Source organism: Ochlerotatus camptorhynchus, unplaced genomic scaffold (assembly GCF_037179485.1).
Source record: "Ochlerotatus camptorhynchus isolate MF236.1 unplaced genomic scaffold, CSIRO-AGI_Acam_v1.1 ptg000084l, whole genome shotgun sequence".
Classification (NCBI taxonomy): Eukaryota; Metazoa; Arthropoda; class Insecta; order Diptera; family Culicidae; genus Ochlerotatus; species Ochlerotatus camptorhynchus.
In genome coordinates, this window is record NW_027040574.1 from 1,286,447 (window position 1) to 1,309,266 (window position 22,820).

At 38.7% G+C, this 22,820-nt stretch overlaps 1 protein-coding gene across 2 annotated transcripts in view; it reads left to right on the top strand.

Moving 5' to 3' along the window:
• The window catches only part of drn (doctor no), a 137,960-nt gene that overhangs the window by 101,951 nt on the left and 13,189 nt on the right, over positions 1–22,820 (top strand). For both annotated transcript variants that reach the window (XM_065218243.1, XM_065218244.1), the window contains one exon: positions 10,040–10,892. In XM_065218243.1, the coding sequence (XP_065074315.1) occupies positions 10,794–10,892 (99 nt within the window). In that variant the 5' untranslated portion in view covers positions 10,040–10,793. The remainder of the gene's footprint in view (positions 1–10,039; positions 10,893–22,820) is intronic.

Genomic DNA, 22,820 nt, shown 5'->3' on the forward strand with positions numbered 1-22,820 from the left:
TGATTTTTTTTTGGAATTGTCAAGAACGGTTCACGCTGAATCCAGCGACTTGATTCGCTTTGCAAATGCACGTATCCAAGCAGGCTGGATTTAACTGTTAGGTCGATGGCAGACGAACGACCCTTGACAAGCAGGGAAAGCAAACCTCAGCAGCAGCAGAACGGAGCCATTCGAGAGAGAGAGTCAGGAGGTCATTCAACTGCGTTCCCCGTATGGAGTCGTCGTCGTCGTCGTCATCGTACACTTAAACACCGGACCGGGTACTACGACGACGCGCAGTCAGTCAGTCAGTCGGGTCGAGGAAGAACATCAAGAACATGACGACGGCGACGACGATAAAAGCAACTCACACGACGGACGGAGGACGGTCCGGAGAGGGGCGGCTTATGAATATCGGTCGTTCTTCTTTCGATTCTGCTTCCAACTCCGGCCCGTTTTTTTTGTTTAAGGCCAGCCGGAGGAGTCGGGGCGGTCATTCCCGTGCACCGGGCCGAGCATCAGAGATTCCGTTGCCCTCTGTTCGATGTGTTCTGTGTTGTTAAGGAAGGGGGAGATGAAGGAAAATTAAGAATAAATGGCGAATCAAACAGAAGTGTGTGGTCGACGACACACCGGGGAATGTTTACAACCGTAACGTAAACGACGATTTCCATTCCACCACACGGTGCAGATGATGATGATGATGATGATGATGACGATGGCTGACTCAATGTCCATCATAATGAAACGCACGACATGTGGTCAATATAGCCAGCATTTTCTTTTCCTAATAGGAAAGGCTCAGTAGAAATCAGCATGTCACTCTCTGCATGGCAAGGCGCGACGCGACGCTTGAATGTGTCATGTGAAGACGTCAGATTGCTTGTGTACACACACAACAGAGTAAAGTAATCAATTTTATGCCTCCCTCGGGGTTAATGGATCATTTTCGGTTTTGTCTAGCACGACGCGACGCTCCGGAGACCTTCTGATTTCGAACGGAGATTTCTCGATTCGAAAATGCGTTCGAAAATCAAAAGCGAGTAACCTGCGTACAATGTACAACTGAGCCAGTACGAAGAAGAAGAGCATGGCGAGCATACACACAATTCAAGGTCGTTGGCCTTGGGGTTGTGGTGCCTCAGCGAGCAGCATCGCGGCGGGTAAAGAGCGAGTTCAGCTGCTGGTTGTTTATTGTTCCGTAGCCAGTATGTTATGGTCGGGTTTTCAGTACAGCGCACTGCTGCAGCAGCGCATAAATAAAGGAGCAAAAGAATGCAAAAAGTGGAATAAGTAGGTATGGGAGGATGGATGTACATATGCAATATGCTGGCTTGATTCCGTCCAACCAAGCGTGTCTTCCATACATGGTACACTTTTGAAAACGGAGAGCATTGCGGATTTCACTTCGGAACCTCTCCTATATGAAGTGGTGCATGTATTGCTGGCTGCTTCCGTTCAAGGCGATGCTGTTCGAATTTTGACTCGGAACAAGGTTTTGTGAAGTTCAAAGTTGTGGTGTGGAGCATGAATATGTACATATTCTGGAGGATTTCAAAATCACTGGTCATTGATACCACTGAATTATCTGGACCTTGGGCAGTGCACAGAGGCCCAAGAGAGCACCTAACCATTAATTTTAGGATTTTAGTGTTTTCGGGATAGTGCGTCCATTTATTTTAGCAAATCGTTTGAGGTTAAAGGCATTAGGGTGGTCCTTACGGTTCATGAGCTCTAAATGTATTGTTTTTCTTATTCGATGTTCGACAAAGTTAGTCAATTTACTATATCTAATGATTCACGATTCATACTTATTTCTAATAAAAGCTTATTGTCTAGAAAAAATAAGTTTTGATTTTTCTAAAATATCGGAAAAGAAATAAAAAATAATAAAAATCAATTTTTTTCGTTGATTTTCAAGAAAGTGTACGTGTAAAAACATTTTTACAATATCATCATTGCACTGCTTCATGATGGTCTTAATCCCAAAAACAGAATGACATTCAAATGGCTTAAACATATAAACGCTGAAATGGCTTTTCAAACGCCCCGAAACCCTCAATCTTGAAAACTCTTTTAATAATCTTGCAAACGACAACTCTCAATTGATGTTCATAAAACCGCCAAAAATGTCAAAATGGCCTAGTCTTTCCAAAATGGTCTGAAATCGCCAAAAACAGGGTGGCCAGCAAATCGGGAATTTGAAAAGTAGCCGGTGATTTTCGACGGGAGAACCGGCAAAAATCAATAATCTTCACCATACGATAACAACAATTAGTGAAACAGAGCATGGCTTTTCCAAAAGAAATACTTGATCTTTTGACTGCATAATTGCCATCAGTTACTAGTATTTTTTGTTTGATTTAATACTCTATAATATTGGAAATTGAGTTAAGTTCCCTACTGCAATCCGGATGTAAGGTGCATGATCCTTAAAGTGAGATATTCTAGATGTCGGAATTGGATAAATATACGTGAAAATCGAAACATATTCAAACAATTTCCGGGACTTAATCTGTTTACGGTTTCACATTAAAATAAACGTGTAATTCTTTACAGAATTCCCATGATATTAGCGAAGACAACAAATCAAGAAGACTGGCAACTCGTCCATTTTCTCATAAGAGCGCTATCAGACAGGTACAATCGCGTCATCTGCCGCTCAAAGGTAAATGCTTCGAACGAATTTGATAGCAAAGATTACATCCTCAGAAGAAGGGTTTGTGTATTTGCTCATTTTTCTATGTGTTGCTTCCACCTTTACTCAAGCGCAGCGCCATTGTATCTGTCGCTTGGATTCTGGCAAAGTTGCCAGTCTTCTTGATTTGTTGTCTTCGATATTAGTCTCAGAATTACCATGTAATTCCGCTCAGAACTTTCATGGCGTTCTTCTTACCAGAAAACTCTTCTTAACTTTCTTAAGAATTTCCATGGAATTCTCATAAGAACTCCGTTGAGAGTATCCTGTGAATTCGTTCTCTTTTAAATTCTTCTCTAAATTTTGTTTGAACTTTAGGAAAACTCTTCTCAGAAATCCTTCAGAAGTCTAAATATATTGCTATTCTCCTTTGAAATTTTCTTGAAACTTTCCTAAGAATGTATTTTTAATTTTCCTCTTTTTTTGGAATTAACTTCAGAGTACTAATCCTTAGGAATTTTTCATGGAATTCCCGAGGGGTGCGACACATCTAAATCTCGATTTTAAATGGTCGAAAAACTCACACTAGCGGAAAAATCTTTTTTCATCTCTTGCATCTAAACCCAACTTCTCGCATCGCTCTCCACCTTTTTGCAGGAAATCCTAAAAATCATAATCAATCGTGTTTATATCTATTAAGCGTGAGTGCATCTGACAACAGAAAAGCAAAAAAATTCCTGCATCTTAGATAGAGTCGCGCCCCCCTCGGGAATTCCCTTGAATTATGTTCTCTTAAATTATGTTCATATTAGTCTTTAAATTCTCATTATAATTCTCTAGGGATTCTTCTTAAAATTAATCTGCTGTTTCCTAAAGATCCCTCCTTTGAAGTTCTTCTCAAAACTCCGTAGGAATTATTCTAAGAATAAAAAAAGCAATGCAGTTCAAACTTACCATCTTCTCCCCAGAAATCCCTTTTAATCCATCTGCGAATTTCTGCGGACATTATCTCAGAACTAAGCTGGAATTCTTGACAAAACTCCTTAGAATATCTCCAAGAATTTTAGAGGAATCATTTTGAAGTTTTTCCTTGAAATTAACACTTAAATTCTTTTTAAATTTTCCTCAATTCCAAGGTATTCAAGTCAGAATTTTTATGATTATTCTTTAAATTGTTTGAAACCTCAAAATACATCCAAGTCCCAGAGCCTTGAAAATTTTCCAGGGCTGATTATAATAATTATTTTGTTCAAATCGAGGGTATTGAAAATTTAGGGGTATTTTCTCAGTTCAAATTCTCATTATTATTTTTCTTCATCTTCTTCTTCGGATTTCAAACTTATTGCTTATCATATATTAGCTCACAGCGTGCTCTCAACATAGAGTTCTAGATGCACTCTAACAGTTATTTATTAAGCTTTCGATGCCTGTACCATTTTTGCATTAGTATAATGTTGTGGCAAGTACAATCATACTCTATGCCCAGGGAAGTCGAGAAATTTTCCAGCCCAAAAAATTCCTAGACCGAGCCGGGAATCGAACCCAGCCACCTCTAGCATGGTCTTGCTTTGTAGCTGCGCTTTTTCCGACTGAGCTAAGGAAGGCCCCGGACGGTTGCATATAATATTTGTTATATTTCCTTAAATTTCTCATAACTACATGATCTATAATGTAATCTTGTACGATATATGACGCTCCATTTATTTGCATCATATTGCTTTTTCGAACTGTGAAGTCATAAATCTTGAAAAAACATCATAGTCTAAGACTCTTAATAAATGCTAAAGTTTCAGAATCCATTACATTTTGTTAAAGTATTTCTTGCTCCACGATTTGCAATAGTTTTCCCTGCATCTCATTTGTTTCAAGTTCATGTTTTCTAAAACAATGTCTTACGTAAATTTCTCACTCTTTTTACAATTCAGGCTAATGAAAAATTCAGCCCCTGGCCATACAAAAATTCTGTATTCTTCTGCTTGATGGGCTTACCAATCTGTAAAAGAGGCTGACACATATCAATGAAGTTCCTTATATATCAAGAAGGGCCGGAAGAGGGTACATCGCCATAGTAGTTCTCCTTTTCCTTTTTTTGGTTCTCGATTGGTGTCGATGAACGAGGGGATATGATGATTGGTGTGTGCGCTCGCTCACTGATAGATGGCAAAATCGCCCAAAAACCGAGAAAATGGTTTTAAAATGGTAAAATTACCAGAATAACTTAAAAATTCAAAAATTACCTGAATACGCCAAAAATAGTCCAAAAATGTGATGATGCTTCTAAAAACGAAAAAAAAAATGTCTAAAAATATTATAATGGCCCAATACACGCCTTAAATAAATGGTCAAAAAAATTCAAAATAGTTCAAAGAGTCAAAAAAATTCCAAAAACGCCAAAAATGGCCCCAATCAAAGCCAAAATTTCCAACCTGGTTTAAAAATCCAAAGCGATCTAAAAACACCAAAATAAAAATAAATGCAAATGTGTCAAAATCTCCCTAAAAAAGAAACAAAAAATGTCTTAATTTTTTATATTGGCCCAAAACACGCCAGAAATGGTTCAAAAGTTCCAAAACGGTTCGAAAAAATCACCAAAAAAAGCCAAAAAAAAAATGGCCCTAATTAAAGCTAAAAGTTGTCAAACTGGTCTACAATTTCCAATCTGGCTTTGAAATCCAACGTGGCCTTAAAAAAATAAAAATTAATGCAAATATGTCAAAACCTCCCTAAAAAACGATAAAAAATACATTTTGGAACCTTGCTTAAAAATTCCAAAGTGACCTAAAATCGCAAGAAAAAAAGGTGCACAAATGCCAAAAATATAATGACAAAAAAAACGTCCAAAAACGGTCCAAAACACACCCGAAATGGCCCAAAAACTTCGACCTGGACCTTCCAAACTGCCAAAATGCCAAACTTATAACACCCATAAACGTCAAAAAAGGCCAAATAAAATAAATGGTTCAAACTAGTCAAAATTGCCCACAACAACCAAAAACCATGTCAAAATAGAGCAGTTCCACGTCAATTGACAAACCGGAAAAACACGACCTTCTCCGATTTGCATGAAACTTATCATAATTAGGTTGTTTAACTTCGAAAAAATATACCGATTTTTATGCATCATCTGATAGAGCTTCGTTTTCTGAGCACAACGATATTTTTATCGATTCCGTAGATATTCATCTCGATTTTTAAATCAAGATTTAAATTTTTGATCGATGACACTAAATCTATTCGTTGACAGCTCATTCCCATACAAAGTCTCGCCGAGGGGCGCTAAGATGGTGATTTTTGCTAATGTAATCATACTTATTAAAAATAGTTCCAGTGTACCAAAATTGATGATTTGCTGTGGTCACTTCGCACACCAATCTTGAGTCATCTTTTTTGTCAGTGTGCCGCAGATGTGCCGATTGTGCCGGTAATAGAGCAAGTTGCGATTGTTTATAAAATATCCATTCCGGCAACCTGGTATTTCTGACACCTTGAATGTTTTGATTTGAAATCACAAGGATAAATCGGATTGATGATGACGCGAGAAGTGGCGGGTGTGTGAAATTTTGGTGCTTTGTGTTTATTGGATAATAAAAGTCCTGTGTTTTAGGGCTTTATATTGCCCTCAAAGGCAAACCAGAAAGCTAGTCTTTCGTGATGTAAAAAGCAACAGTATATCAGCAGCCGGAAAAAAATAGAATCGGTGGGGAACATTGTTGGAGACCGACTATAGAGGATGATGAATAGACTTCTGTTATCTGTTTTGTGTGAGTTGCAGCATTATTTAAATTAAGGGTATTAATGGGGTCTGATTAACTGCCTCTTTCTTTTGAGCCCACTCTAGAACCTACATTTCGTATTTGGATCTATAAGTGAACTGCTGGTCTGAGTTCCTCTGGTATATTCAATTAGAGGATGTTCAAACAGCACGTAATGCTGTGAACAACTTCAATGACAGTTGTCCAGCAGTGCTCCCATTTTCTTTACAACAATCCAATGCATACGAGATTGTGCCGAAGGTATGCCGATAGATGTGCCTAAGCTTACAATGTGCTAAGTGACTTACCCCTTTGGTGAGATGCACTCGCGCTTAATAGATAGAAACACGATTGATTATGATTTTCAAGATTTCCTGCAAAAAGGTGGACAGCGATGCGGGTAGATGGGTTTAGATGCAAGAGAATTAAAATCGAGATTTAAATGTGTCGCACCCCTCGGTAATAATCGCACATTTTTGTTGAAATGCGGTTGTTTTGAATCTTGTAAAATTTTCAAAATGGCTGCCTTGAAATTTTTCAAAAAAAATTGTAGAACAGAAACGGCATTTTTAATTGACATGACGTCTGAGACAAATTTGTAGAGAAACGTGATGTTTTTCGGGGAAAAATTTATAAAAAAATGTTTTTAAGTAATATTAAGTAAATATTAACAAAAAATGTGAAAACCTAAATATCTCAAAGTATTTTTGTCCGAGTTTTTTTCTTTTTGGAATTTTTAAAATTAAGGACACTTGAAAATTGACAAAAATCGTGGACCAAGAACTTTTGATCAAATGCTTGAACTTTTTGTTAAAACGGTTTTTTTTTCATGTAATTTATACTCAGAAAACAATATCTAAAAGTATTTTTGTCCGAGTTTTTTTCTTTTTGGAATTTTTAAAATTAAGGACACTTGAAAATTGACAAAAATCGTGGAACAAGAACTTTTGATCAAATGCTTGAACTTTTTGTTAAAACGGTTTTTTTTTCATGTAATTTATACTCAGAAAACAATGTTTGAGACATTCATAATTTTCTCTGAATAAAAAAGAAGCGTACTACCAAATAGTGAAGTGGCTTTAAATATTCCAAAAATTTGCATTTTTCGTTAGATTTTTAATGATTATTTTTTGAAAAATCTGACAAAGACATTTTGAGATGGTTAGGTTATACTTTATTTTTATTTTACCCAAAATAAATTAAAAATAAAATAGTTTCTTAATTTTACACAACAGCAAAATGATTATCCCCTACAACTCTGTCTCAGACGTCATTTCGATCAGAAATGCCGTTTCCGTGCTACAATTTTATGAAAAATTTAAAGGATGCCGCATTCAAATTGGCGAATTTTTAGCAAAATGTGAATCATTGCTCATAACAAACAATTACGCATAGTTAATAGTTGAGACAATTCCGAACTAATCAGTCTGCCTTTCAGAAGGTCCCAATCTCCTGAACAAAATTCCGGAAACAGAAAACTTATAAATAGCTAGATATGTTGAGGTGCAGAAGAAGTTCGAATAGAATGAATACTAGTGGCGCCTTGTGAGCGATCTCCGAACTAAAAGCCTAAAGCACTATTGTCCAATACAACTTATCTGATCACAAGGTTTATATTTTACTACAATGGCTCTCATGAACTTTTCCCGGTACACTAGCACCAACATATAGGTGGGTGGATTTCCAACTCTAAGAAGGTGTACTCGATTGATTGACCACCTTGTTGTTTATCGGTCAGTAGCTGTCACTTACATGCATTCATATTACAACGGCAAAAATCTGACAAACCCGATCGCACACACGATTCGCTTTTGATAGACATGCCGCACATATGGGTGCCAAATGAACAAAACAACTGCGACTGAAAAGACGTCAGGCGGGGAAAATACACACCAAATGCGAACCATTCGGTTTCTAATGATGTTTTATTTTTAGTATCATTGTATATGCTTATATTTTGCGCACAAGGGGCTTTGTGACGTCACCGCACCCATCAACGACGAACAGAACCGGAGGAGACGGGGTTATTTTTCTCTGTTTGTTATGTAGCATACTAACACAGTCACACAAATGCGACAGACACAGAGCAGCACTCAATTCATTGAATGCGCGTGTATGTTTGTAGACAGATACTTACGCTGTCGTCATTCGTCGAATGTTTGTTTGTTTGTTTGTAAGCTTCAATCGAACGAAGCCTGTCCGTGAATGTCAATATTATCCAAACATATTTTCTCGTTAGTTGGCAGCACAGTGCGCACTTGATTTCTGTTGCTGTTGCTCGCTCTCCGTTTTTTTTTGATTAATGATAATCGTTACTTGCTTGTGCGGAGAATGGTGATGGTTGCTCAATTCAAAGGTTGTCTCTTCGAGCTGCGTGAGCAAGAGCATACAAAAAAGAGAAAAGTATTCTCTCTCTCTTGGCTTGTGAGATAACTCTCTCTGTTACTCGCACTAATACTGCTTTGGAAGATAATTTGAGAGAGTGAGAGAGTAATTTATTCAAAGTGTTAATTTCTGTAATGGCTGCTGATAGAAGTTAAAATTTCAAACCATTCGCTTTAAAATGTACTTGCTAGTGCGTTTGCTAGACGAGTCTTTAATAATCATCCTCATTGATCGATTCGAGCAAGTTGACTATCGAATGCTCCGTTAGGATCTTAATTTAGATTTGGCAAACTTTAAGGAAATGAACAAACTTTATTTTATTTCATCGCTTGTCTCCTGCAAAGATAAATAACCAAAGGTATTCCTCGTGATAGAAAACGTCTCTAAATTATTTTTTTCCCATTATAGCCAAATTTCATCATGCCTACGGAAAGTAATTTATTACAATTTAACATTCTCTCGCCTTTATTATCTGCTTCTTACGTGTATGTGTGCGACTCTCAGACAGTTCTCTCAATTTTCTCATGACACCACATTCCACTCATACACACTCGAACCGATTTCAATCACAATCGCATTCTCCTTCTTCCGCTTTTGTTGCCATCCATCGAAATTCGTGTGTGTTTTTTTGCTTCGCTCTTTGTGACCTCATTCGTGTTATTATACGCCACACCGTTCTCTCTGTCTCTCACCCTTTCCCTCTCTGTTTCTCTCGTTCCGTCTGTGCTGCCATCCTCTCCACCCGCGCACCTGGTGACTGCTGGTGCACGGGCTGTTGCGGATGGTTGCTGGTAGCCAAAACCGGTGTATACATAACCTAAGAAGGTCTCGTCCCCGTTAGCCCCTTGCCCCGCTCTCCCCTACCGTTGCACTGTTGTTGTATGTTGTGTGCTGCATTCGAATCAGTTCGTCCGTCCATTAAGGCCGAGACGTTGTCGTCGTCGTCGTCGTCGTCGTCTTCTTCGTTGGATTTAGAAGATCACATGCGCATTCATCCTCCTCCCCCTTCAGCTGCCTCTCTCTCAGGCTCACTCTCGATCTCTTCACGACACGCGTTCCTCCGAAGGAATTCCTACCCTTCACGTTGACTCGCTCCTACCTACCTACCGACCGACCAACCATCTCTGCGGATTGTTGTTGTTTTCGTTGATGATGGTTGTTTTGAACCGTTTTGCAATTATTGCACTCAGATAAGATTGTATTTGGCAAGAAATAGTTTTCTTCCTGAAGTTTCCTTTGTTTCCAATGCTAATAAACATATTTTCCCTTTTTTTGTCTTTTGCAGATCCAAAGCGTGAACATTGCGCTTCCCCGTGACACGGCACGGTAAACTCCCTGTGTACAACATCACCTTTTTCCATCCCCCCACATTGAAGAGCAGTGTTGTCTAGAGGATTAAAGCAAAAAGTTCTGTCCAAACAAGAAGAACAAGAAAAGCAAGGAATACGCAAACAATCACAGCAAGCCTTGTTGCGAGTGTTTCAGACAAAAAGTTTTTCTTTCATTCTAACTCGAATGGTGCAGAATCAGAAGTGCTGAACGGCAGTGTTGCAACGCGGAGAAAAACCAAGAAGATCAGCTCAAAAAGAATCAGTTCCTCGTTTAAAGAAGACGTCGTGAAGGAAGAAGAGTGGTGTTTTCTCTTTTTTTTTTCGGAAGCCAAGTTACAAGTGAAAATCTGCAGTGCAGTGTGCAAGTGTGCAAGAGTGTCGTTGCAACAGAAATCTATCCGTTCTATTTTAGGCGTTCTTCTGCTGTGAAGCAGATCGTTTTAGAAGCAAGTTTGGTCGTGTGACCTTTTTGCAAGACGAGAAGAAGAACTTGAAGAAAATCGAAAGTGAATCGCACCGTTTCCGGTTCTACGTCGGCTGGACTCATACCGGGAAGGGAGAAACTTGCTCGTGTTCTCTCCCTGCTCCTCCCCTATCGGCATCACCACCGTTAGCATCAACAACCATCCGTACTTCGCCTGTGTCCGATTGTCAACTGGCAAAATTGCGCACCTACTACTCCTAGGCCTCTGCTAGTCCGGAGACAGAATGGAGCGCGAGTCGAATCCAATGCAGCCGATGTGTAGATCAGGTTGTGGATTCTACGGCAATCCCGCACAGGATGGCTTATGTTCAGTATGTTATAAGGTGAGTCGTTTTGACCTTTATCATTGTCTGCTAGAATTAGAGCGATCTTTGGTGTGATAAGGGGTTGTTCATGAACTGGGTAGACAGTTTGGAGGGAGGGTGCTTGAAGAGTGTCTACGGTCCATACTAAATTTTTTTAAATATATATGTATGATTATTTTTGCAAAAGAAGGGGGAGGGATATCTCAAAAACTGTCAACGTAGTTTATGGACGGTCCCTAATAGGTTGACGAATAATATACAGCAGTGCATCAGTAGGGGAAAATTATTCCAAGCACGTCAGATACTGCTATACTGTATAGTGGTGAATTTCATCCAGCACCCTCACAGATTAGAATAAAACGCTGTTAGTGGAACTACTTTGTCTTGTTAAGTAAACACACTTAGTTTTGGTTTCGCTACTAGGAACATTGTCCCAGTCGTGGATGATCTAGTCAGGGTGACCCCCTTCTGTGGAACCTCGTTTATTACTTTTGAATATGGAAAGCTAACTTCAAGCTAAACCAACTTAAAATAGATAGATTAATGCCAGTATTCTCCCGATGAAACTTCAAACATTTCGCATCGTTGAGCCACACTCCGTGTTTACACTGAAGATTATTATTATTATTTAGCTTTATTAAGGAGGCTTTCAGCCTTGGGCTGGTTCTACACTGAAGATTCACTAGGTTGCGCACTCATTAGATACGCTGAGTGTGGCTCTACGGTGCGATCATTTTGAAGTTTGATCTGGATAGCATTAATCTATCATTTCAAGTGTTTTTATGTTACATCATACGTGATGTTTACGATTTTCAGAGTTGGTTGGAAATGCTATCTAACATAAAGCTTTAGTGTGATAATTTATTAGCTAGAGAAAGGTCTGAAGAGGGTAGGTAGATAGTTCCGCTAGAGTACGGCAGTATGAAAATTGAATAGAAGACGAAAATGAGCGAAGGGCCATTAATGCGACAGTACTAGTCAAACGCACAGTTCTTTACCTAACTCATACCTAGATAGAGCTGGAATTAGGGCCTAACAGCTTTTGTAAACAATGACTTCTCTTGATGATTTCTAGAAATTTAAGGCTCGCTCACGGAAACCAACATCCTCATCGGGTAGGGAAAGACTTCCTCTATCCGATGGTTAGGTTGGTCTGAGTGGACGTGCCTTGAATTCCTAGAAATCTTCGATAGAAGTAATTGTTTACAAAAGCTGTTACGCCCTAATTCCTGCTCTATCTAGATACATTAAAAAATGAGGAGATTTGAAGTATTTGTTTCAAATCTGCAGGCAAAAAGTGCGCCTTTGACTTGCTCATATACTGTCTGCGGCTGTTGAATAGTTCTAGCGACGTTTCATCACTATCTAAAGCCCCACGTTGCCGAAAGCATTTCCAGTCGATGGTGTGTTATAATGCAATTCTTCTTTTCCCAACTATTGTTTTGTTTTGCTGTAGATTTGAAGAAATTATTCAAATCCCCTCATCAATTAATGTATGATTTAGGTAAAGAAGTGTGCGTTTGACTAGTACAGTCGCATTAATGGCCCTTCGCTCATTTTCAACTTCTATTCAATTTTCATTTTGCCGTACTCTAGCGGAACTATCTACTTACCCTATTCAGAAAAAAAAACACCGAAAACGCCGTGAATTTTGATGGAAATTTGGAATTATGATTTTCGTCTTTCCAATCTTGCTCCAAATTTTGTTTCAAAAGGCCTGAATATTAATAAGAAAAATTGATGAAATTTTGTTCGAAATATATAAACTTAGCTTAGCTTAGCTGTTTGAATTTCAGTGCATTTTTTTAAGTTTTGGTGAACAACTGCAAGATCAATTTTTCAGCATAGCTTTTTGCAATGATGTTTTCACCAATTTATCCCAATAGTTCAAGCCTCTGGTTGATAAATGGTCTATTTTTCTCACCACTGGGAGATTTGTTCAAAATATCAGCTTATTAAGTCCGAGTTCTTTGAATTTCAGGACTCTGTCACTTTGATAAACTATTATGAAAATTCTGATAAAAATAACAAAGGGAATGAAGAAGGAACTCTAAGAATATCACGGTCATAGCAATATCCCAAGGAATTTCTGGGAATAACGCAAACGGCATTTTGACTAGAACTTAAAGGAAATAGTGGGCAGAATTCCAAGGTAATTGTGACAAGAGCTTCACGTGAAGTTTAAAAAGCATTCTGAGTTAAATTGTTACGTGATTGTATTGAGAATTCCATGACAATGTTAGGAACTTAGTGGCTATTGAGTTCTGAGGATAGTTCCTAAATAATTGTGGGGCATATTCCTAGGAAACTTTGGAGTATAATTCCAAGTTGATTCTAAAGAAAATTCTTAGGCAGTGGCGTCCCGTAACCTCACTTTTAACCTGTGCACCAATTTCCAAAACCAGATTGAATGCCATATTCATACTCGAATCGGTTGAAAATACACTTAATCTTCTAGTTTACTCGATATCTATCCATTGCAAGCAATATTTTGATAATTGTTTATGTTTTGAGGGTTGGTGCACAGGTAGATTGAGGTTAAGGAAATGCCACTGTTCTTAGGGAAATCCAAGAAGAACACCAAGGCGCATAGGAGTAAATAGGATGTTATGCTGCAGGGTGGCATGACTCTAGTGGACAAGACATAAACTCTCGATTACTTTTTCGAAGGGACGTATCAGCTTTTGTAAACAGTGCATTTGATCGTCAATTTTGCGTAACTGGTAGCTCGCCCACGCATGCTAACACTACCATCAGATAGGGGAAATTTTCTCCTTCCTAGTAAGCGTGTGCGAGCTACCAGCTACGCCAAATCGACGATTTAATGCATTGTTTACAAAAGCTGATACGTCCCTTCGAAAAAATTATCGAGAACTATCGGTAGTAAATGTCTTCACATGTCACAACTTTACTTTTAAAATTTGCGGGTGGAGCTAGGTGTACACTGTTTCAGATTTATAATACTGAATCTTCAAAGGGACTTTTTAGAAGTCAATGGCAATTCGTAGAAGTTAAGAATTAAGAGAACATTATTTGACTCGGAGATGAACCAGACAACCAACCAACCAACGTCCTTTGATTTCAGGAAACTTCCTAACTGGTTGAGGAACTTCGTAAAAGTTTAGTAAATTGATAGAATATCAAGGAACTTCATACATATTCAGAAACTTTATAGAACTTTAGAAAACTTCTTAGAACTTCAGAAGTTTTGATAACTTTCTAGAAGTGCAACAAGTTATAAAGGAGATCAGCTAGCTTTGTAAAAGCTCAGCAAACTTCATAGAAATCCAGTGAACTTTATAAAAATGCAGATAATTTTGTAGAACTACATTTACATCCTACTAAAGTCTGGAACGCCTGGAAGCGACGGCAATCGTAATCCGGACGTGGCAGTGACGACGAAGAAGGTGGCGGTGAAATATAAGCGGAATCCTAACCTCTCCATCCGGGACGTCGCTGGCAAGCTCAATGTCTCCCATACTACTGTGCAGCGGGCCAAGAAACGAGCCGGGTTGTCGACGTTTAAGAAGGTGAAGGTGGCGAACCGAGATTACAAACAAAACACGTGGGCACGTGTATACGAATCTGCTCACAAAGTTCGACCGTGTCGTCATGGACGACGAAACTTATGTGAAGGCGGATTTCAAGCAGCTTCCGGGACAGGAGTTTTATACCGCATCAGGATAAGGGAAGCTGGCTGTAATTTTCAAAACCATCAAACTATCGAAGTTCCTGAAAAAATATCTCGTCTGGCAGGCCATATTTCATTCCTACGGGAACCATCAATCAAGAGATCTACGTCCAGAAGTGTCTGAAAATGCGGCGGCTACCATTCCTAAAGCAACATAATAGACCTGTGCTGTGCTGGCCGGACTTGACGAGCTGCCACTATGGGAAAAAGGCAATCGCGGGGGAACGATGCGACGTGGTTGTGGTACCCAAAGACCACAACCCTCTCAACAGCCCAGAACTCCGCCCTATCGAACGGTGTTGGGTCTTGGTCAAACGGAATTTCAAAAATACTAATAAATCCATGGAAAACGAGCAGCAGTTTAAATCTAACTGGCGTTCGGCGGCGAATAAGATCGATGAAACCACTGTGCAAAATTTAATGGAAGGGGTTAAGGAGATTCCCGCCACGTAGGCTAAGAAAGCACTTTCAACTCGAATTTTCAATTACACAAATCTCGAAAATTAGAGCTCCATTTCACCTGAAATTGCTACTGGTTGTATGCTGTACCGCAGCAAACGTAGAGTAATAGTTTCATTGTAGTACGTGTCGTGGAAGCTGATATTTGTGCACTTACAGTTTCGAAGTGGTAGCAAGAATAAGGATCTCACAGCGAATCACCTTAAGCGGAAGGCACGGCAGTTCGGATTTTGTGATATGAATTTTGACTGAAAGAAACGATTTTTTTTGTCGACCAATTTTTGCGCGTTCCAGTCTTTCAAAGTTTAGTAAGATTTTATAGAAATTCGGTGGAAGTTCAGTGAAGTTCAGTCATTTTTCTTAACCTTTATTGATCTTGAAGATTTCTGTAATAAAACAAAATTTCATTCACTTGATCGAAGTTCCTCAAACTTGTACAGGTTTCCCACTTCGCCACTTCTACGAAGTTGGAGTTTTACAGGAACTTTGGAAATGATCAAGAGAAATCGAAGAAATGCAGAAAATCTAATATAAATTCCGAGAGCTTCAGAATAATTCTGGAAAACTTCGTAGAAGCACTAGTTTGAGGAACTAAGATGAAGTGAATGAATCTTTGTTTTATTACAGGATGCTTTATTAACGTTCCGGGACTTTTTTTTTACTTTAGGGTTTCTTTGAAGGTAGGACTTGGAATAGTCTAGGAGATGCGTAGAAGTTCAATATTTTAATAGAGTTTTAGGGAACTTGGCAGAAAATCATCGAAGTTCTCAAAAGTTTGGGAAGCTACATAGAAGTGAGGCGAATTTATAGCAGTTCAGCAATCTTTGTAGAATTTAAGCGAATAATGTTGAATTTTTTAAAAGTTTAGGGAATTTCAACTTTGTTAAACCTTAGTGAACTTCGTAGGAGGGAATATTGTAGAAATTCAGCAAACTTCTAAGAACTATTTTTGGAAACTTTGCGTCGCACATAGTTCAGTAAAACTCGTTAAAAGGTTAAGGGTCTTCCAGAAAGATTGGAAGTTGTCACGGCATTTCTGACATCTTGGTCGAATTAAGAGAGCTTGGAAAAATTATAACAGTGATGCTTCGAAGAAATTAGGGAATAGTGGATGGCTTATAGGAAATATCTACTGGTTCAGCAATCTTTTTAGAAATGCAGTTTGTGTAAGCTATGCAAAAATCATATAAATCCAGGCAACTTCTTAAAAATGGAAACAACTTTCTACAAGTTCAGGCTCAAACAATGGATTAGGAAGAAGTTCAGGAAGCTTTGTTTGAGTTCATGAAATTAGGTTTAAGTTAAAGAAACTTTGCGGAAATACAGGAACCTTCGTAGAAGTTTTTGACCACTTTATTGATATTCACTGGTTTTCAATAAGATTTTCAATTAGTAAGGTTGATCAAGAATTATTATGAATATCAGAAACTATTTCGAAAATTAATTTTTCAAGACTTCATGTTGATAAAGTTCACTCTAAAGTTCTTAATCTTTTCAATATTTCAAAATGCACCTGCTGATATTCTCTCAAAATGGCAGATTGATCAAGAAGTGACTGCAGCTGATCGAGGATTTCAATTAATTACTTTTAGATAGAGTAGGAATTAGGGCGTAACAGCTTTTGTAAACAATGACTTCTATCGATGATTTCTAGGAATTCAAGGCACTTCCTCTATCCGATGGTTAGGTTGGTCTGCGTGGACATGCCAAAAACAGTTCTACTGAGATCTCAGCAAACATTTTATTTGTTTGCTGAGATTCAGCTAGGAATTAATAACTCAGTAATCAAATGTCACTTTTGCTGAGCTCTCAGTGAAACTTATTTTTGTCGAGATTTGCACAACCGAGCTTGGTAGAAAAAACTAAAGGGTGTCCACGATGAAATTGCCACACTATGAAATTGCTCTAACTTTTTAACCGTTGGGTAGAATTTAATGAAAATTTGGGTGGATTTAGTTCATAGTGCATTATTTACATCCTGCAAGTTTTAAAGTCCTGTGATCAAAACTCGCGGAAATGGAGTCGAAAGAACAGCTCGTGCGTGATAAAATCTTGCGCATTCATCACGAGAACAAGGATCTCTCGCATCGTTCCATCGCTAAAACGTTGGGAATCGCGAATTCCACGGTGTCGCGAGTGATTAAGCGGTTCGAGGAACGGTTGACCACCGATCGGAAGCCCAGAAGTGAAGGAAAAAGTATTCCGTACAACACCAAAAATCACAACCGCGTAGTTGGGGCCTTCAACCGAAATCCGAACGCCTCCGTTAGGGATGTGGCTAAGAAGCTGCACCTAAGCCGAAGTTTTGTCCAGAAGGCCAAAACTAAGGCTGGGCTTCGAACGTTCAGGGTACAAAAGGCCCCTAATCGCGACGAGAAGCAGAACAAGTCCGCCAAAACCCATGCCAGGAAGTTGTACCTCAACATGCTGACGAAAGTTGAATGCTGCATCATGGACGACGAAACATATGTGAAGGCCGACTTCAAACAGATCCCCGGCAACCTGTTTTTCACGGCCAAGGATAAGTTCAGCGTTCCAGAGCATGTCCGCACTCAGAAGATGTCCAAATTTGCGAAGAAATTCCTGGTTTGGCAAGCCATCTGCACGTGCGGGAAGCGGAGTGCACCTTTCGTGACCCAGGACACGATGAACGGACAGGTGTACATAAAAGAGTGCCTCCAGAAGCGGCTGCTTCCTCTCCTGAAGGCCCACAACGTCCCAACAATCTTCTGGCCGGATTTGGCCTCATGCCACTACTCCAAGGACGTGCTGAAGTGGTATGCGGACAATAAGGTCAATTTCGTGCCGAAAATGTTCAACCCTCCCAACACTCCGGAGCTCCGCCCCATCGAGAAGTACTGGGCGATTATGAAGCAGCACCTTCTTAAACGACCTAAGGTAGTGAAGACAGCCGAGGAACTGAAGAAAGTATGGGTTTACATGCAAAAAACGGTTGATTCACAGGTTGTGCAGAATCTCATGGCCGGGGTTAAGGCCAAGGTGCGGGCATTTGCGTATGGACTGTAAATAAAATACGAGTAAAATGGTAAAATGAAGTTTAATAGTTATTTCACAATCCCTGAAAATTTGATGGCAATCGGATGAAAACTCGAATTTTGCGAATCAATTTTGTGTGTGGCAATTTCATCGTGGACACCCTTTAAGTGTGTACCACGTTTTGCTCGTGCACTCGCGAATATTACCAAAGCCTACCAGGAGGGAGTAAGCATTACTTGGCTACTATGATCAATCTTTGTTTACTAACCACTCTTTTCAATTGGCGCCACAGGCTTTCTTTCGGATGGATTTGAATTTTGGGTAATATTTTTTCTCCGTGCACGGTCGTGCAACATTTTTGATTGCTTATGAATACCCTAGCAAAATGAGGCACTTTGAATCAGTAGAAAATTAATTGCTCAATAACTCGGTAAGGAATGATTTTTTGACCTACCTTGCCATACCATTTTTTGCTGCAAATGTGGTCTACTTTCACCTTCTTTCGGATGTAACACGAATTACCAGTCACCCTGTATGTTCTTTCAGAATGGAACGTTGATCAGAAAGTATTCAATGATCTCCAGCTAATTAAAGATTACATGCGGATTTGTAGGTCGATCACGTATTGTTTCAAATCAAATCAAACTAAAATAGTTACATTATTCATAATCAACATGTTCAAGACAGAGCTTAAAACTTCATTTCATAAGGGGAACCGCTCCGTTAGGTTCCTATAGTTGAGTATGGAGACTCAAAACACAACTATAGGAACCTAACGCTTCTAACGTACCGCAACTGTAGGAGCGTTTACCCTAGTAAAAACCTTGCAAGTCTGCTTAAAATTCAAAAAGCATTCGAATGTCTTCTCTCAATCTCAAAAATAATTCTATTTTGAGAGGAGAAGTGTCATGGAATTTTAAAGATAATTCCATCGAGTTTTATATATTACTATCTGAGTGTGCCCTGCCTTGATCGTGATTCAATATTAGCTTGAGTTTATGCGCCAATTTAAAAAAGCATGCTATATTGTACGTAGCACCCCCCTCCCCTGTTATCTAAGGGGCTACCCCCTATGACCTCCACATGCCAAATTTGGTTCCATTTGCTTGATTAGTTCTCGAGGGGGGAGGTGTTTCGAACCATAGTTGTGTATTGAGTCTCCATGCACAACTATAGGAACCTAACGCTTCTAACGGACCGCAACTATAGGAGCGTTTACCCTACATAGATTATGGAAAGGAAGCTACATATTTTTTGAGTGTTCTGTTAAGAATTATGGGACTGTTAAAAGAAAATGACAAGAGAATATCAGAGAGAATCTCACGTTTAGTTTAGGAAATTCTGAAAAGAACTCCGTAAAGAGAAATGATTCTAAGGAAATTCTTAAGAATATCGCAATTACAAAAATCCAGTGTAGTGCCAAGGCCATTGCGAAAAGATAAAATTTCAGAAGAGTTCTGAATTGAACTTTTATATGATTCTGGCGAGAATCGTCATGGAATTCTGTGATGTGATGAAGATTCCAGATCCAGTTTTAAGAAATATTCCAAATAAGTTCTGAGAAGAATTTAAAGATAATTCTGATGAGGGTTCGAAGGAAATTCTCAAACGAACCTCAAGGAACCTCAACCTCTTAACGGAATCCCTTTATGAGGAGCTTTTTGAGTGTGATGATTTATTTCCTTTTAATTCCGTAATTCAACACCAGGTGTTGGAACTTGGAACTGATGAAGTCTGCAAGTAGTAGACGAAATACGCTTATCTGTCAAAAGATAAGCTATTATAACGGAATTAAAAGGAAATAAATCAACACACTCAAACAGCTCTTCAAGAAGAAAACTCTTTAAAATAAAATAAAAGAGAGGCTTAAATTCTGAGATAGTTTCTAAATAATTCTGGGGAAAATTCCAAGAAAAAAATTGAACATAAATTTCAAGTAGATACTAAGGAAAATCCACAAAAAAACAACAAAAGAATCGATTTTTGACGATACAATTCCTCAGGGATTCTGAGAAAAGATTCAAAAGCAATTCCGAGGATAATACCAAGTGCATTCGACATTTTTAGACAATTCTGAAGAGAATTCCAAGTGAATTTTAAGATGAATTCAGAAGAGATCACAATGATTTGAATTGTTGCATAGCTGAAGATTCCCAGAACAAAACTTAGTCAACCAGAGATGCCTAGAAAACAAAGATCTCTGATGGAGTCTTTGGAATACTTTCGGAGCCACCTTGCATCATAAGAGAATATCCGAGAGATGTGATTTCAATTGATGAACAGGTTGAGATTTTCAGTACAATATTACCTGATCAACCTGAAGAGTCTTGAAAAAATATCCAGGCGACTTTATGGACTTCTTGAAACACATTAAGGATTTTGGAATAATTTCTAAACTTCCGTGTTTCATTTGAGAGAAAATCTGAGAGATGGCATATGGATTATGGAATATTTGGATGTCTTTTAGAATGATACCTGATCAATCTGAAATCTTGAAAAAAAAAAAATCATCGTGTGGTTTTCAAGGCGATCTCTCACTTGCTGTTATTTTAAATAATTTCCAACCAACCTGGAATTTTTGAGAGTATCTTGGAGATGTGATTTAATTTGTTGTGCAATTGAAGATCTTCTGAATGATATCTGATCAAGCTGAAGTCTAAAACAAATATCTTGAGGATTTTTCAGAGATCTATGATAACCTGGAGGTCTTTTGAATAAGTTTTAAGCAACCTGGTATCTTGGGCATGGGAGACATGATTTGAATTGTTCGGTAGTGGAATTTTGGAGATCTTTAATCACCTGGAAGTCTTTCCAATAATTTCAGAGCAACCTGGTATGACGAGAGAATATCTGGGAAATGTGTTTCGAATTGTTGGACAGTTGATAATTTTCAGAATAATACTTGATCACGCTGTAGTCTTTAACAGATATCTTTAAGATTTTTCAGAGATATATCATAACCTGGAGGTCTTTTGAATAATTTCTAAGCAACCTGGTATCTTGAAAGAATATCTGGAGATATAGTTTGAATTGCTGTGCAGTTATAGATCTTCAGAATGAAACCTGTTCAAGCTGAAGTGTTGAACAAATATCTTGAGGAGTTTTTGGAAATCTATGATCACTTAGAGGTCCTTTGAATAATTTCTGAGCAACGTAGTATCATGCAAAATACCTGGGAGATTATTCGGCAGTTTAAGAGCTTCAGTATGATACTTGATCAAGTTGAAGTCTAAAACAAATGTTCTGACGAGTTTTTAAAAATCTGTAATCACTTGGAGGTCCTTGGAATAATTTGTAAGCAACCTGGTATTTCTGGGAATATGTGAGAGATGTGATTTGAATTTTTGAACAGATGCGAGGACAGATGAAGATCTTTAAAATAATACATGATCAAGCTGAAGTGTTGAAAAAATACCCTGAGGAGTTATTGGAGATGTATGATCACTTGGAGCTCTTTGGAATTATATCTTAGCAACCTGGCACCTTGAGAGCATATCTGGGAGATATTGTTTTCATTGTTGAAGATCTTCAGAATGATACATGATCAAACTGAAGACTTGAACAAATAGTTGAGGACTTTTGGAGATGTCTGCTCAACATTTAAAATCACATCGCTCAGATATTCTCTCAAATAGTAGATTGCTAAGAAATTATTCCAAAGATCGGTGATCGGTCTTTGGAATAATTTCTGAGCATCCTGCTATTTGAGAGAATATCTGAGAGATGTGATTTGAAATGTTGAGCAGATGAATGTTTTCAAAATCATACATGATCAAGCTGAAGTCTTGAACAAATATCCTGAGATATTATCACTTGAAGGTCTTTGAAATCATTTCCGAGCATCCTGGTATTTTAGAGAATATCTGGGAGATGTGATTTGAGTTGATGAGCAGTCCAAAATTTTCAGAATGATATCTAAAACAAATATCTTGTGGATTTTTTTTGGAGATATATGATCACCTGGAGGTCTTTTGAATACTTTCTGAGCAACATGTTATTTCAGAGAACATCTAAGAGACGTGATTTGAAAAGTTGGGCAGATGAAGACCTTCAGAATGATGCCTGATCTCAACCATTGTCTTGAGCAAATATTTTGAGATCTGGAAGCCTTTTGAATAATTTCTGCGCAACTTGGTATCTTGAAAAATACCTGCGATATATGATTTGAATTGTTGTGCAATTAAGTTTAAAATCTTCATGTGAATTGTTTAAGATCTTCAGAATGATGTCTCGAACAAATACCCTGAGCACGTTTTAGAGATCTATGATCACCTGGCTTTGGAATAATTTCTGAGCATTCTAGTATTTAAGAAAAGTAGAAAGGTCTGTGTCTAGGGGCACGAACGGAAGCTTGACGTAGGACCGCTAGTGGACGGAACAAATATGTTGATCATTTAGTTCTTAACTCTTTCCGCTTTTCAATTGGTGGCCCTGAAAAAGGGCCGGTTGTTTTTCAAATGGTGGCCGCACCAGTGTAAGTCGATGCCGGCCGGATGACGGCGGCCTAGTCATGCTGCCTATTGCGGTCGGTGTGGGTGTTTTCATCGTCGTCTTCGTATTGGTGCGATGCGTGCTGTTTCACTTATGCGTCGTGTCCGACGCTTATCCGTCCGTTGCTCGAAAGCAAATGTCGAAGAAAACGATTTGGCAAGCGTCTTTTTCTCCTCCCTTCCTTTCATTGGTGAAATGGTGAGCGGTCAACCGAGCATTGTGCTCGCTCATGTCAGCATGCGCAATGTGTCGTGTGTTCGATTTGCGCTCTATCGTTGCGTCCGTGTTTGGAATTTTTCGTTGCATGT